Source organism: Oreochromis aureus, linkage group 1, assembly GCF_013358895.1.
Source record: "Oreochromis aureus strain Israel breed Guangdong linkage group 1, ZZ_aureus, whole genome shotgun sequence".
Lineage (NCBI taxonomy): Eukaryota > Metazoa > Chordata > Actinopteri > Cichliformes > Cichlidae > Oreochromis > Oreochromis aureus.
The window spans coordinates 23,751,954-23,769,779 of NC_052942.1; the positions used below are offsets into that span (position 1 = coordinate 23,751,954).

The 17,826-nt window shown below is 41.0% G+C and overlaps 1 protein-coding gene across 2 annotated transcripts in view; it reads left to right on the forward strand.

Moving 5' to 3' along the window:
- Positions 1 to 16,242, forward strand: part of LOC116334604 (DNA-binding protein RFX7) — a 29,275-nt gene extending 13,033 nt beyond the window's left edge. For both annotated transcript variants that reach the window (XM_039610889.1, XM_039610892.1), the window contains 4 exons: positions 3,664 to 3,748; positions 3,865 to 4,078; positions 8,306 to 8,586; positions 9,490 to 16,242. In XM_039610889.1, the coding sequence (XP_039466823.1) occupies positions 3,664 to 3,748; positions 3,865 to 4,078; positions 8,306 to 8,586; positions 9,490 to 12,648 (3,739 nt within the window). In that variant the 3' untranslated portion in view covers positions 12,649 to 16,242. The remainder of the gene's footprint in view (positions 1 to 3,663; positions 3,749 to 3,864; positions 4,079 to 8,305; positions 8,587 to 9,489) is intronic.
- The last annotated feature ends 1,584 nt before the right edge of the window (positions 16,243 to 17,826 follow it).

Here is a 17,826-nt window from a genome sequence, read left to right on the forward strand (position 1 = left end):
ATTCTACAAAAACTAGTCCTGTGCCAACGTTTGAAAAATGTGAAATTGCTTTAAATTAGAAATTGAAAGTGTTAAAATCAGCCTATAGACTAATTTTAAATGCAGTGACTCACTATGTCGTCACTGAATGCTGTGATATGAGCAGCTTTGTCATAATGTGTTGAAAGACAGGATCCAAATGCAGACTCCAAGTCCAAAAATAGAAAAAAACAAAACCAACAACTAAGGTGTGACTGAGACTTTAAATACACAGAAGGTAACAGAAGTGGGAACTGGAAGGAAACTAAACACAGCTGAAAACAATCAAGGTAATGTACAGTGAAGTAAAACTAAATACCATACACAAAAGACCACTAACTATCAAAAGTTAACTACCAAAACAGGAAGTGAGAATTGTAAGTAAACAAGGAAATTGACAATCTTAAACTTGACATGGGGGAAAGACACTTAAGTGAGGCAAAAAGGGAACTAATAAACTGATACCAGCACCAAATTCAAGTAAGCACTAAATGCTAAAAATCTAAGATAAAAATGTAAATTATTAACAAACTAAGAACCAAATATAGAATATTTAATGATATAAGATATTTTAAAGTATATAAACTGAAAAAAAAACTAGTTCAAAACCCAGGACTATAACATACTTATGTTTAATTTATTAATTTTGTTGTAGTTACTTTTAAATTAAACTTTCAAAGGGTAGTGGGCATTCTTTCATACATATTGTAGAGAATTGTTGCAATTAAGAGTATTAATTAATGGCATGAAAATTTTAATTACATGTTAGACAGACTGAGAAAAATTAATAAAAAAAACAAACAAAAACATTTTATTTGAATAACACTTATCTAAAACCAGTGTCACAGCGTGCTTTCCAGAAACACAGAATAAAAGAACAAAATATGAGGAAATTATAAATATCTTTACATATTAAAATAGGTCAAAAAAGACTGAGAATAAGAACAATGTACAATATGATTCCAATGGAATTTGTATCTTTAAATTATCATAAAAATCTAGAAGTTAAACGAAATAAGCTGAAATTAAACCAGGAATGTCAGAATCACAAAATCTATACTAAAGTTTTTAAAAAGCTTTACGATATAAGCCCATAAAGCCTGAACCATTAAATAAATATTTTTTTGAAACTGGAATGTTTATGAAACCTCACAAATTTTAAAAAAATAAATTGAATTTAAAAAATAATAATAATTACTTGGATTTGTTGGACTTTGTAAGCTTCAGAAGCAAAGTATTTGCTGCTGCTATTCACAGAACCAGCTGTCAGTGTCACTTTTCACTACAAAGCTCATCCTGTTATTTATTTATTTGTTTTTATGCCTCCACTCCAGCGACAGCCACGCAAGAGGCTTCAAGTTTTAAGGTTATCTGGTTGTCTGCTTTATTCTTGTAGGCACAATCATTGTTAATACGCCATGAGGGGATTTGTTTAAATGTGGCTCAAACTTTCACTTGACCTCAGATTATGAACTGGTCGTGATTTGGGGATTAAAGGTCACTGTGACCTTTGTTAAGTAAATTTTTGACCATAATTTGTGGACTTGGGTCTTTTTATTACAACATTTTTACACACAAACGTCTAAAAAAATAAATGCGCTGTGAGTCAGGTACAGAATGGGAGATTGCAACTATTCTATTTGTTTGAACTGGTGACACTGATGTTTGGTTCCCACATACAGTATTTAATTTCTTCACTACAATTATTACCTGACTGGACAAAAATGAATGTAACGTGTAACTTCGCTGACTGTTGGAGGCATACGATGGCATATTAATAATTCTAGTTATTTGTTCTAGTAACAGTCGGCAAAGCTTTCATCTACAATTAAACAAAGCCTGAGTGTAGCATGAGAGATTAAAGTCATCAAAGAGTGTTACTTGAAAGTATAGTCAAGCTTCATCAGAACTGAATCTTTAACAAAATCATCTTTGAAGTGTGTACACACTCTGTCCCAGCCAGTGAATACTATAAATACTTTTTTTCTGCTGTTTTGCACTGGTCTACTCATCATATATTATCATTTTGGTAGAGTAGCAGAGCCAAAATGCAGGTTGCTGCAGGCAGAGGATTCAAACAAAAAGTAAGCTCTTTAGTTCCAAAAGAAGCATAATCCAAGGAGAAAATCCAGAAAGCATAGGGATCAAGAAACAAGAGAACTTGCAAAACAACAAAGAACAAAGGAAAGACACTCAGAGGGTAATTAGGGGAAGTGAAAACAGGAAGGTGACAAGAGAAGGCTGAAAGTAATTAGGATTAATTAACAAAGTAAAACAGGAAATAACTGAACACACAGACAGGATACAGAAAAACTGTGGACAAACCAAAACACCAGGTCCCTGTACTGCAAAGCCAGATCAACATACCCAAAGTATCCGTTACCTGGATTCGCTTTCCCCAACATCGAAAATCAGGACGAGTGGTCAGACAAAGCTGGTGATGAACCCAGGCTTTGTCAGTCTACCTTGATAAAGGTAGATTGGAAGGAGGTAGAGCGGGTCATACACTAATCAGAAGGCTGGTAGTTCGATCCCAGGCTGCATCTCAAAAAGAGTGCTTGTGGCAACGAGGCAAGTTATATAGAGTGCTCAGTAAGAGTAGAAAAGCTCTATTATATAAGGACTTGTAAAGTTAAAAGTTTGTCACTAGCAGCATTGAACCAATAACAAATATGAAGTGAACTGGGAACAAAGTGACCAATCTTACACTTGAAGGTGAAAAGGTTAAACACATGATACAGAATCAAAGAAACACAGCTGCTAGTGTGTGTGAGAGAGGAAAAGCACAGTGCAGTAGTTGAGTGTTTAAAAGCCTTTGTGAATGGTTAGTAAGACTGGAAAAGAGCTGCTATATTAACAACGTTGAACCTATTTAAAGGCTGGAAGGAAAGTTGGCAGAAATGCTGACTGTAGAAAGTAAAAGGCTTATCATTATCACAGCTCTATCATTAAGACACGGGAGAATCTGAATGATTATAATCATGTACCTGTTTTAGGATGTATTAACTCTTATAGAACAATAAAAAAGTGGCATAAAATATTTTGCAGCTGACAAGGAAAAATTGCAGGAGTAAAAAAGCGGCTAAGATTCTATATTTTTAATAAAACAAAAACTTCAGGCCCTCGTCCTCCCCGTGCACAGAGGTCCAGATGATCTTATAATGAGTTGTAACACTGCAGTCGTGGTGATTCCATACTGTTTGATCTCTAATCGGGTACATAACCTCATTAAGTGCCGTTTAGAGCTGCGCCAAATGTTACTATGGTGATATGTCCCATTAAAAAGATCCACCTTGGATTTACCTGGAGAAGCCAAAATCCTGCTTTGTAGTACAGGACTTTGGAACAAAATGAAAAAAAAAAAAATAACAACAGGACTCAACAAGAACAGATAAAAACTAACTCCAATAAGATAACTCAGTAATACTAAAATACTAATGTAAGGCTCAGGTAACACCAAGATAAATTTGAAAATTTGGATGCAGTTTACGAATGAGAATTGGCGCTGCCAGTTTTCTGTTATCACATGGCGTATTGAGCTGCTAATACTACACATGCTGTGTTTTATTCAGGGTTTCCTCTGTATAGTTGTGATATGTATTTTTCGGAGATCCTTTGAGATTTTTTATCTTAACACTGACTCACATACTGCTATAGTGGCCTAAGGAAGAGACCGTTTGTTCACATGCCATCTTTACCCACTCTGGACCTCCATAAAACAGGAGATGGAGTAAGCACATTTATTTACACTTATTTACCTATTAATATTAATATTATGTCTTTGTATTATAGCTTTTTTCCATATATATGTGTATATATATAAAACCAAATGCCTGTTGTTTGCAGCCCCAGTGTGATGTACTCGACTCCCCGGGCCAGCTGAGCAGTATTAAGGAAGAGGTGCGGTTTGCAGCCTGTGATCTTGTTTGTGAGTGGGCTCAAAAGGTGCTCAAACGCCAGTTTGATGCTGTGGAGGACCTGGCTCGCTTCCTAATCGACAGCCATTACATCAGCAACAAGTCTTTGGCAGCTCTCACCATAATGACCGGCACAGCAGCAGGTAGGACGCTTGACAACTCGGTGTTCCCAGAGTGCAGAAAATAAAGGTCAAGAGTGACTTCTGGTGGCAGTTCCGTGTTATTGCACCTATGGCTTTATCCGTCTATTGAAGTTCTGTCTCTACACCTGATTAATGTTGTTCTCGGGCTCTTGCGCTCAGGAACATCAATAAGTCTGACTTGCCAACCTTGCAATAAATCTTTACAGTGATTATAATCTTCAGTTTTACTTTAAAATAAATTAGAGAACTTTTTATTCAACTGTGTGATCATTTCAGAAAAACATGTTTGTGTTTGATTAAATACTCCATCTACAGTAAAACTACTTAAAATAGGTTTTCTTTATAAACCAGAAGCAGTTTATAAAACCCATGGTCGATCATTTTTGCCCTGAAGCTTGCATACCAATGACAGCCTCAAGAGGACAGATTCAGAGGTGACTCGGGATTTCAGGCTTCCCACTTCAAATGGAGCGTAGCACAATATGCATTTTCCACAGAAGTGTGCAAAGATCTAAGCTGTTCAATATATAATCCATCCATCCATCTTCATCCGCTTTATCCGAGGCCGGGTCGCGGGGGCAGCAGCCTAAGCAGAGAAGCCCAGACCTCCCTCTCCCCAGCCACCTCCTCCAGCTTATCCGGGGGAACACCAAGGCGCTCCCAGGCCAGCCGAGAGATGTAATCTCTCCAGCGTCTCCTGGGTCTGCCCCGGGGCCTCCTCCCGGTGGGACATGCCCGGAACACCTCGCCCAGGAGGCATCCTTGTCAGATGCCCGAACCACCTCAACTGGCTCCTTTCGATGTGGAGGAGCAGCGGCTCTACTCTGAGCCCCTCCCGGATGGCTGAACTTCTCACCCTATCTCTAAGGGAGAGGCCAGCCACCCTTCGGAGGAAGCTCATTTCTGCCGCTTGTATCCGCGATCTCGTTCTTTTCGGTCACTACCCACAGCTCGTGGCCATAGGTGAGGGTAGGGACGAGATCGACCGGTAAATTGAGAGCTTCGCTTTTACACTTAGCTCCCTCTTCACCACGACGGACCGGTGCAGCGTCCGCATCACTGCAGCCGCAGCACCAATCCGTCTGTCGATCTCCGCTCCCTTCTCCCATCACCGCGAACAAGACCCCGAGATACTTGAACTCCTCCACTTGGGGCAGGAACTCATCCCGACCCGGAGTGGGCACTCCACCCTTTTCCGGCTGAGAACCATGGCCTCAGATTTGGAGGTGCTGATCCTCATTCCCGCTGCTTCACACTCGGCTGCGAACTGTTCCAGTCGTGAGCTGGAGGCCTTCACCCGATGAAGCCAACAGAACCACATCATTCGCAAAAAGCAGAGATGAGATTCTGAGGCCACCAAGTGAAAGCCCTCCGCCACTTGGCTGCGCCTAGAAATCCTGTCCATAAAAATTATGAACAGAACCGGTGACAAAGGGCAGCCCTGGCGGAGCCCATCACCCACCGGGAACGAGTCCGACTTATTGCCGGCAATGCGAACCAAACTCTTGCAACGGTTGTATAGGGATCGAATGGCCCGTAGCAATGGGCCAGACACCCCATACTCCCGCAACACCTCCCACAGGACACCCCGAGGGACACGGTCGAATGCCTTCTCCAAGTCCACAAAACACATGTAGACTGGTTGGGCAAACTCCCATGCACCCTCAAGTATCCTTGAGAGGCTAAAGAGCTGGTCCAGTGTTCCGCGACCAGGATGAAAACCGCATTGTTCCTCCTGTATCCGAGGTTCGACTAGCGGACGAACTCTCCTTTCCAGCACCCTGGCATAGACTTTCCCAGGAGGCTGAGGAGTGTGATCCCCTGTAGTTGGAACACACCCTCCGGTCTCCCTTCTTAAAGATGGGGACCACCACCCCGGTCTGCCAGTCCAGGGGTACTGCCCCTGATCTCCATGCAACATTGCAGAGGCGTGTCAACCAAGACAGCCCCACAACGTCCAGAGCCTTCAGGAACTCGGGGCGGACCTCATCAATATGTTATATAATATGTTATTTAAACATGTAATTTTGATGAAGAGTATTTTGTGATTGAATCAATGCAAAGAAAAAGACTTCAACAACAAAATACTAATGTTACTGAATTGTCACATCATTTTAACATAAACTGAACAGCTACCTTCGGCTGCTCCTTTATTCACAAGGGCTCTCTTAGGCAGGTAGTTCTGTATTTTTATTTTGGCAGTTTTTACAACAGCTGTTCATCCTGACACAACCCCAAAGAAATGTACGTCTCCTAGGATCAAATCAGCTTTTCACTTGTTAGGCTGAATTGTTTAACAAAGAACCAACAAGAGGCTCACAGACACTGAAATGTACAGTGGGGATGCAAAGAAAACATGTGGGATATAAGCATAACTGGGCCAAGAGAACAGCAGGGATCTCTACTTTTAAGAGATAATGTGCGATTGTTGAAATAAAGGCCCTTCATCTCCTGTTAATCTACCCTGAGATTGCACATTTCTTTGATTCTGTGATTTAATCCCATGTACAAAGGCAAGTGGAGAGGCAGACTGCCAGGTTTTAAGAATAAGTTTCTTGGCAACCATTCCTAGATGCAGAGCAATCTGGATGTCAGGTGGGAGCTCAAGGGTGAATTTTCTTTTGTTAGTCCTTGTTTTTCGTTTTAATGAGCTATTGACTTTTTTGTGTAATGATATCAGGGTTACACAGGAAAGGACCCAAATGCAGACTGCTAAGTCAAACCTGAGAAACGTAAAACAACCTTTTATTAAGGCAAAACACAAAGTACACATACGGAAAAGTTAAATAATTGAATAAATCCAAACAGAAATACAGTAAACACATAAGCAAGTATGACTCAACAAAGAACTAAGGCAACCTTTCAGGTTTGAAATAGACACGTGAAGTAATCAGGGGGATGGGAAACGCCAGGCTAACAAGACATAACTGAAGCTAATTAAGACAAAGGAAGTAAAAGTGACAGGAAAGCACAAATAAAACAGAAAGCTACTAAAAGGGGAATCACAAACAAAGGCAAAGCCTTAACAAGATGCAAGAACATACTACAAAGACCAAACTAAATTAAAAATACGAGCAATCAGATTTATAATAACCTAAACCCTAAAGAAAACCAGAATACAAAACTAAAGAACAAAAGACTAGAAACAGAGTCAGTCAGAGGGATAATAATGATGATAATAATAATAATAATAATAATAATAATAATGATGCATTTTATTTATAGGCGCCTTTAAAGACCCTCAAGGTCACCTTACAATAGTACAAAAAAAAAATAAAAACATGAGGTAAATGGGGAAAAAAACAAGCATGAAAGTATGAAAGCTAAACAAGGTAAAAATAGACTAAGACCAAATCATGATGAAGGATATGCAATTTTCAATAGAGTTTTGAATAGTTTTTAGTGAGTGAAGAACAAAGGCGGTTAATATTAAAAGATGAAAAAAAGATGGCGAAGGTGTGACAACAGAGTTATCAATGGATAATGAAAGACTTCTGGTTTAAAGTTTTGATTTAGTGTCTATTAAAATAAATTCTGTTTTATTGCCATTAAGTTTTATGAAAGTTGTGAGAGAGCCAGACCTTGATTTCACTTAAACAATCAGAAATAGATGTGGGTGGGAGAGTAACTGTGGGTTTGGAGGATAAGTAGAGCTGGGTGTGATCTGCACAGCAGTGAAATTGGATGTTATATTTCTTGAAAATCAGAAAACAGAAAAAAAAATACGAAACCTTCTCTTGCACTGACAGAAACTTAAATGCAAAATACAAGTAAAAGCTGTGAATCCAAATGCTCAACACAGAGTGATTAACAACCTGATACACAATACAGAAACCCACAAATACTAAAGAGTAAGAGAAATAAGTGCATCTACTAAAAGTCTCAGATGAGTTTGAATCTCAGTGATCTTGAACTCAAAGTCAAGGTCAGGGGTCAACTTTTCTGAAAATCACCAAACTTATACCATAGGTACATCCACTAGGAGGATGAGGGGTAGCACTGGTGGCTGCCAGGTTTTAATAATAAGGAATTCACTTTTGAAACCAGTAGAGTTACATCTGAATATATCAGGGAACATGCTCCAAAGCACTCTGCTACCTCAAATGTAATTTCTTTTTGCAATAAGTGAGGATGTACAGCACTAAGTTCCCCTGCATAGTGTTATATATTCTTTTGGTAGGAGCATTTGATGTATACTGAATACAAATTTCTTTTGATTTCCTTCAGAGATGAAAGCTTCACAGACCGTCTCAGCCTTCGCCCCGGCTGCAGACGCTCACTCCTTCCAGCCTCATGTGACCATGCTGTCCTCTCCGTCTGTCGACGCAAAGCAGCAGCTCCAGAGGAAGATCCAGAGGAAGCAACAGGAGCAAAAGCTGACATCTCCTCTACCCGGAGAGGGACAGATTAGGAAGGCAGACGACAGTGTGCCTTGTGGTAGTCCCACCCCTCCGTCACCTCAGCCAACTATAGGCATCGTGGTCACTGCCGTGCCAAGCCCGATCACGGTGAGAGAGAGAGCTGGATCACACCATCATGTGTCATTTCTTTCCCAACTGAAGGAAAGATTAACTGCACGTGATTTTGTGAATGTTTAGAACACAGTGAACCCACATTAGATAAAAAATAAACCCTTTTCTAATCTGTTAATTAGCTACAACATGTTGCTGCAGTTACTGTTGATTTACATTCTTATAGGTCACTGAATTTTCTTTTCATCAATATAATAGTTAAACTTTCATTTATCTGAGGTCACATCACATTTGTGATCTTATCATTTTGTGTAGTCTGAAGAACAGATAAGCCAGAAATGATAGTCCACAGAATTCATAATTGGAGTTGAAGTAGATATTCAGACACATTTTTGTATCCCTTTTAATGTCACCAAGGCTGCTTTATATATTTAATACATTATAGAAATCACACACTTGGGATTAAATAGTTGTTTTTACCAATAAACAAAATATCTACAAAATAACTGCATGAATAGCTGTAATTCCAGCTGTTTTAGGTTCATAGGAATTTCTTAAGTGGACTGAAGTGGCAATGTAAAAAAAATAACCATAGGTAAAATCAAAAAGACAGCAAAAACCCAGACTGAAGGGGTGAAGGTTCATGAACTGTCAAAAACAGTAACACCAAGGAGAAAAGTAATAAGGCACAAGGTGAACTCGTCAGGCAATGACAGGTGAGAAGACAACAAACATGCGAGGTAAAAACACAGTAAAACCTCTAAAAGAAAATATCCCTTGAAATAAAGCATGAAGTAAAAATAGACGAAGGATATATTCACACAGACGTGCAGGGAGGCCGAAAAGGAAACATTAAAAAAATGGCACCATGAAGCCCCCTCCATCTCTCTCTGTCAAAGACAGGATATAAACTTTGATTTCCTCTTTTTTCCCCTGCAGGTTCAGAGGAGTAGGCCGCTTATGTCCCCGAGTCCAGTGGGAACAGTGGAGAGCAAAGTGCTGCCCATTAACATCCAGATGCTGACCCAGCCAGTTCAGGGAGTGAAGCAGAGCCCCAAACACCCCCAAAATATTCTGTCCAGTCCAGCGGGGGAGCGCACAGCTCGGCAGCGCTATGCTCAAATCCTCCCTAAACCTTCAGCCACCACTGCAATCGCTTTGCGCTCGCCCTCCACCATGATCATCGCTAACAGCCCCATTAAGACTGTTGTAACGCCATGTCATGTCAGCCCAGTCAGTCTGGTCAAAATGGCAGCCATATCGCTCGCACCCAACAGCAGTGAAACTGCCACATCCCTGACAAACGTGCTGCGGCCGGCATCTGCAGACATCAACTTTAAAGTTACAGAAGACGCCAGCTCCAGTCAGAGCGTGAGGAGTTCCTCGACGGTCCCCATTTTGGCCCCGGTGGCCAGGCAAGGGCAGACTTCTAACACTCCAAGCATCGATGTTGAAATGGAAGTTGAAGCTATACATGAAAGCAGCCAAATGCAAAATTTGGGCTGTCAAGTTTTGCCACAAGGGGCAATGACAAATAGAGTCAAAGGGGCTGTACAGAGGGCCGCCAGTGTGCCCATACCGCAAACTAGAGGCTTCTTGGGTCTCGAGGAAACGTCTAGCAATAAATGCAGCAGAGAGTCCTCCTCAAGCACTAATACTGTGGCCACAGGCGACAGCGGCAATAATAGCGCTAATAATACAAGCACTTTGCACTTAAATCCCTCCACTCAGAATACCAGCACTGTGTCTTTACTGAACACCAGCAGAACATCTTCATGTGGAGAAAACAACCAAACAAAGCAAGGCTTCTTGTCCACTAAGAGCCTCAGAAAACGTTCAGGGCTCAGTCCAGACCTTTCACCAATCAAAAGGGTTTTTATGCCCCAGCAGCCAGTAGAGGGTGCTGTTGGTCCAGGGTATGGTATCAGAAACATGACGGGTCATGTATCCAGGCCAGGCGCTCCAGCTAGACCCGAAAGTGCACCAGCCACCAGGGAAGTAGAAGTGAAAATGACCACTCAAGTCCACGCACTTGGCACTTCTCCTTCTTTCAGAGCGAGTGGCTTTTACTCTGTTGCCAAAACACATAGTTCATTGCAGAGGAAAAACATTTCTACCGTTATGGAAACTGGCACCTTAGTCGGTCACGCATTAATACAGCAACATCAGGGGCACGCAGCAGTTGACGCACACACTGTGCCCGATAATCCCGGTTTTCCAAAGCATTCAGGTGTGGGTTCAAACTCAAGCCTGGAAGGAGTCCAGCAGCAGCCCTGCTCTCAGTCCAGTCCTGCTACGGAAACCTTAGAGTTTTTGAATCACGCTTCATCATCCGGTCAGCTGCCCATGCAGACAGACATGACAGATTACTTTTCCTTTGATGATGATGTGACTCAGGACAGCATAGTGGAGGAGTTGGTGCAGATGGAGGAGCAGATGAAACTTAATAACCTGCAGCAGTTTGGAGATTCTGTCACGCTGCAGGGCCAGCAGGCTGCGATGCCAAACAACATGACGTCCGCTAATAAGAACATGGCTTTCTATCATGCTGCGAACAACAACAGCAACCCAATCCAAACAATTCAAACGCCAACACCTACACCCATGTCGGAAATGATGGGAGGAGCCCAGGGACTGACCGGAGAAAGCCCCTGCTCCCACATCGCCTCCACGACCCCGGTGGACAGCGCGCTCGGGAGCAGTCGCCACACCCCGGTTGGGACGCCACACTCCAACTGCAGCAGCAATGTTCCTCCCAGTCCAGTGGAGTGCAGAAACCCGTTCGCGTTCACACCCATTAGCTCCAGCATCACTGGTTTCCATGACGGCAGCACCATCTCCAGCAGCCCAGTGAAACCGATGCAGAGACCGATGGCCACCCATCCAGACAAGACCAGGCTGGAGTGGATGAATAACAGTTACAACAGCAGCGGCGGGACCGCCAGCAGGTCCAACAGCGGAATGGAAATCCTGCCCGGCTATCACAGCCTGATAGACGACCATTTTCAAAAACCTCACGCCTTCGCCGTTCCTCACGCGCGGCACCATGACAACCATTTCGGCCGCTTGACTCCCATCTCGCCCGTGCAGCAGCAGGTAGCGAGCATGGCCAAGCAGGAGGGCTTTGCAGTGCCTGCCCCTCTGGATAATAAAACTGCCAACACTTCTGCTGCAAATTTTAGGTGTCGCAGCGTGAGTCCCGCTGTACATCAGAGGAACTTCAGCGGCACAGGAGCAGGAACCAACCTTTCCAATGCCTCCCGATCGGTGGTGTCTCCCTTTAATTCTCCTGTGACGCCTGAGGTGTTGAACATCTTCGCAAACAGCCAGACAAACCTCGGCGTGAACAGCATGGCCCAGAGGAGCCGCTCTGTGCCGCTCAACATCATGATGCAAAGCGAGGTCCCGCCCACACCGGGCCAGCAGTGCAGCACCAAAAGCATCGCCAGCGTCCTCCTGAGCAAGCTAGATGGAGATCACGAGAATAGTGTGCGGGGTGTGGGAATGAATAATTTACCTCCCACCTACACTGCTCGTATGAACCTGACCCAGATCCTCGAGTCCAACTCCAGCCTGTCCTGCACTGACAACCTGATGACCTCTGACTCCAGCAGTACCTGCAACCTGCAGAGGCCCAATTACCTCATGGAAAATTCTATCAGTGAACAAATGATTCTCTCGGCAGGTCAAGGCCAAATACAAGCAGCCGCTGGTGAGCAGCATCAGCAGCAGTCCATCATGTCAGCTTTGAACTCACAGCAGCAGCAACACCAGCAGTTAGACTTCAGCAGCGCTCAAGACCTCCTCACTGCTGGCAATCAGCTCATGGAGCAGGTGTCGGAGCTAACAGCCGGGGCCGATTTCCCCGGTGAAATCAGAATGACATCAGAGCTCCCCAGTAGCATCAGTGACCTTAACGCGTTGGACACAAACCTGCTGTTTGACCCCAGCCAGCAGCAAGGCCAGTATCAGCACGCCGCCCCAGAGGAGCTGGTGGACGATTCGCTGTTTCAGCAAATCACCAGCGAAGCGGCTCATTCAGGTGGTCTCGACTGGTTGGAGAGCAAAGATCACCCAACTGTTGGGCTGATGGGCTGAGAGCAGAGCTTTTTATAGTCATGTTGAACATGTTAATCTGCGGTTGATGTTTGTTTTATTTATTTTCAGGCATTTATAATGCAACACTGGACACAATGAGGTCTGTCCAGATTAAGTGCCAGGCTAAAAACTGAGCTAATGCTGCAACACTCACTGAAAATGCTGGTCATTTCCCTTTAATGAGAGAATATTGCCTCACTTTGTTTGATCAAGAGAAGTGTCAACAAGTAAACACACGCAGAAAAAACGCTAATCTTCAAACAGCTAATTTTATTGAACAGTCAGATCAATAACAGAGCCGTGGATCAGTGTAAATAAACCTTATGCAACGCTACTTGTTTCTGTCACCGTGTATAAACTGCAGGCTAAATTGGTGCAAAAAAACTGATATTTAATCCTAAACTAACAATATGTGTTTGTTGTGTAGCTTTACTAAAAAAAAAAAAGCGCTTAAAAGGTTTTGAATTTAACATTAAGATACGTGACGTGTACACACATACACTAAATTATTATGCATTCACAAATACACAGAATCAAATTCATCCATGTAAATCCATATAATGTACTCACAATCTTAATATATAAAAATACCAATATAAATATATGTATCTCTTCCCAAACACAGCACTGACCTTTACTGACTCATTTTGGTGAAATATATAAAAGGTATGCGGTAAAACTTTTAACCGTAAAATTCAGCAATATAAGTCAATACTGTCTAAAGTTTATTTTAAATAGACTTTGAGTCTCTGTTAATCAGCTGATGAGTGTGAAGAGCGATGTTAACCTCTCTTCAAACCCCTTCATGTAGTTTAAATAATAATAAAATTAGTCCTCTTTGTTCACATTGCTTTAAGTTGCATTTAAAATAGGTCCTGTATACAGTCATGTGAATAACTAAGTACACCCTTGTTATCATAGGTGAGCACCTCTAAAAACGCAGCAGTTTTGGTAGTTTGGTGGTCTAGTGCATTCAGGTGTGAGCTAACACAATGACACAATCTTTCCAAGTGTTAACATCCCAGCAAGGCCCTACTGCAGAAATGCATCAGCTCTACAGGCTTGAGGTAGTATGTTAAAGGTTAAATTTCATGAAAATAGAATTACAAGACAAATATGGCCTCCCACAAAGGAATCCCAAGAGAATATCTCTTCCCTCTGAAACAAACATGACAGCAGAGTTTGCTTTAGGTTTGCCAAGCAGCATCAGGTCAAGAGTCAAGCTTGGCCTAAATTAGGTTATGTACTGTAGGAGATCAGTGACCCCAAACACAACAAAATGAAATGTATCAACAGAATGGCTGAAAGTGAAAAAGAATGAAGGTGCTGCAATATCAAAGTCCAGACCTCAGCCTGCTTGAAATGCTGTGCATGAATGCAATGTTGTAAAGAAGAGTGGGCCAAAATCTCTCCACAGTGATGTGAGAGCTGAGAAAGTCATACAGAAAATTATTACTTCCACGTTATTGCTGCTAAAAGTTGTTCTTCAAGCTACTGAATCACAGGGTGCACTTAGTTTTTCTCAGGACTGTAATTGTGATTATAAAGATGTTCTAATCCTAATGAATCTCTTTAAAGCATATGCAAAATTTACATGCAATAAAAGAAAACCGACAGAAACATCAAATATTAAACCAGCTGTTCTCAAACCGGCATGGCCCCACCCCCAAAATAATTCTCGCCTTCAAATTTTATCAATCTTTATCAACAGCAACAACAAAAAAAATTAGGCTGAATTAAATTTTTAATATCAGCATCCACACCACCCTGCGGCAGAGAGTCTGCGTCCCACCAGGGGGCCATGCCCCATAGTTTGAGAATCACTATATTAATCCAAGAAAGATGATCTGCTGATCAGTTTTAATTATGCTATGAGTCTTTGTATGGTTACATGTGGGTGTGTCACACAGACCATTTTATGGGATCTGTGTTCCAGCCCTTTGAGCAGTGAAAGACGAAGGCTCGACCGCTCAACCCTTATAGGACATTTATGATAAAATCGCTTACCTAAGAATTAAACCAAACCCCGCTGAGGGGGTCTTCTTTTGCACTTGAAAAACAAACCGAGAGCTTTTTATCACTATTTAAATGTATTATTTATCGCGTGCAGATTACTAAAAAGGAAGACATGGAAAGTGAGAGGAGCCTAACGAGCATGTATATTACACTTATTCTAATGCACTGACAATCTATAATCCTTGTGCTTTTTTAATGGGGAAAAAAAACACCGTTTGAATTGTATGGAACAATTTTACTCTGAATCCTGAGGTTCAAATGAAAAACAGCTGCCGATCAAATGTGAAAGTCGAGCTTTACACTGACGTCGAGCATCGGGTAAAGAAGTCGTGCAGCCGCTGACTCTAAGCTGCGTCTGAGGGCTTTGGGTTTCTGAGCCTTATGTCCTTATGCCAAAGATGTAAGCTGCACCGTGGCCACGGGTGTAACGTAGCCTCCAACGTGGTGGACGCTCTGACAATAAAGTGCTTGATGACGCCTGTAACAAATGTATTCAGAGGAAAGGTGAAAATCTGTAAATGCTGAGGGTTCCTTTGTTTACTGTTGTTGATGCTTTTGTAACACGCACCCTTCCAACAGGTATGTGATGTTTTCACGGCGGCATCACAGTTGTTTTGCTAAACCGTGTGTGTCTCTGTGTTAGCAGTAGATCTCTTGACCGTGTATTGTTGGTCACACTCACTTTATTTGTTGTACAGATTGGGGGTGTGGCCAGGTGTCCGGTGCTCTTTGGTTTGTTTTATTACTATTTATTATTTTACATTGTGCTATTTGTACAGGATATGTAACCTTGGAAACCATATAATTGTTTGTTTGTGTGCGCGCGTGTTCACAATAACCTGACTTGCACTGTTATGATGTTTTGTAGCATACGCTTTAAGTGTCATAGTGTGTTACCGCGTATCACGTGCATTATCAAGACTTTTCCGAAATTTGGCGGTGAATAAAGAGAAATTGAAGAATCACTAAAACCTCGCAGAACTGGATTTTGACAGGAATTCACTCCAGAAAATGTTTGCACTTGTTTTGAAATGTGGAAACGGCACTGGCCCTTAATATACGGTGCGTAATTGTGCAATTGTACTTCCCTTCATGAGCTTGAAAGTTGTCCCTCTGTGACAAAAAAAACCAAACATTTTGAATGAACTAAATTAATGTCTGGATTTAATCTGGTGATTTTATACAGAATATTGTATTTTTAACTTCTTTAAAATCTGATTGTATCATTGCAGCATCTAATTATTTTGAGTATTGAACGATTTAGAGCAATTTCTTTCTTATTTGTGTACTTTTTTGACCTCTGATTTCTCTCAGTTTCGATGTTTAACTCCATTGTGGGTCTGTGTGTTTGTTAGTGCTGATGTTTCTTTATGAAGAGTTTACCCTTCCTCTTGTAAGTGGCTAGGAGCTGTAGAGCCGCCCTCCACTGTGTTAAGTTGCTGTGGTTTTTAATACAAATATTTTCTTTTTGTTGTTGTTGTTTTGCATTTTATCAAGTGCTTTTATAAGGGGAAGTGCTTGTTGATACCGGTTTTTGAAAACTTTTTAAAACTAATAAACATTTTTGAGTACATCTGCTTCAAAGATGCTGTGCTGTTGTCTGCGAGGACACATCTGGATCTTCACCTCTGATATTTTACATACAAAGCCAATAAAGTAGCGTAACTTTACCCATACTGATGTTTTATGGTGTTAACCAGAAGCATTCAGATGAAATTTGGAAGTTTAATTAGCAGCAGGAAAATTAATTTATTATGAAAACAAATAAAACATGCATACAAATATCCAGAAGAGGAAAAACAATACAACACAATGAATGCCAATAAATGCAACTGTGGAGACAACTTGTTTAACTCCAAGCTATTTTAGAGAATAAAACACTTATTTATGATCTTTTTTTAAATAGATCTATTTGTGTTTAACATACACTGGTTTTTTCCCCCGTCTATGTCACATATACTAAAGTGTTCTGATCTAATTAATTATTACAACACAAACTGTGCCCATTTTTTTTTTAGAGAGAGAATTTGTTATTTCTCAGAAACTAATCTTCTTAATTAAATTAAATTTAAACCTTACGATATGAGTGAATTATGCTGGCATCACTTTAATACCAGAAAACTAAGCAGATGCGTTCATAATACTTATTATTTCATAATAATATGATGATAAACAACAAATAGTTGGGATTTTTTTATCCTTTCTTACATAATGCTTCTCTTTAAAGAAAAATTTAAACAAAGACTTTGTTACCTTTTCATATTTAAGCCTGAAACATGAAAGAACTATCAGAAATTGCTTGTTTTTCTTCAGCCTTCAGATATATTTAATTATATATATTAATGACTTTTAAATATTCATATATCAGTGTCAATATTTTAATACAAATCCTCTGAATGCCAAATCGTCTGTTGGTAAATATAGTTTTCTTTCATGTGAATTAAATGAGAAATATTCCGAAGGTTTGAGATATTTCTGATTACACAGAATAAGACAACAACAGTGCTGATATGCAAAGGAGGCATAAGTCTCTGATTTTGCACTACTAGAGTTTAGATTCACTCAGCTGGTTAGTTTTTCAGATCTTGACCTTGCATTTCTCAAAACCAAAGCACCTGCAGTGTGAGAAAGTATTGAATATAGAGGGAACTGTGACCTTGGGAAATCTGCATATTATGGGACTCTGAAATGACTGGTACCATGCAAAAGGTGATTTACACACGTGCTCACTGCACAGTTTCTTCAGGTCTCATGTGAAAAGTTTGCCATGGAAACTTGCTGAATTGTCCTGGAGATCTTTTTAAATCCACCGCATGACAGAACTTTATTCTGAAGGTGTTAGAAAACTCTTCAGATTTTACCTGAAGAGTTTTCAGGTAAAATCTGTCTTTTTTTTTTTAAATTTCTGTCAAAAAAAGACAGAAAGCCTGTACTTTATTTTCCACTTCTGGGACCTTTCAGAAGCCAGTGCCATTCATCTCCAGTTCATTTATGTCCTAAACGTCAAGGGGATGGCACAACAAACACTACATTAACCTTCAGGCCACCACTTTCCTTGAGTACACTCAACTAAACAAAAGTATAAGGAGACATTTTGAGGATCGGGACGTCTTTCACTTTAATTATGTGATTTTATACCATGAGCACTTACCAGACTGTGCC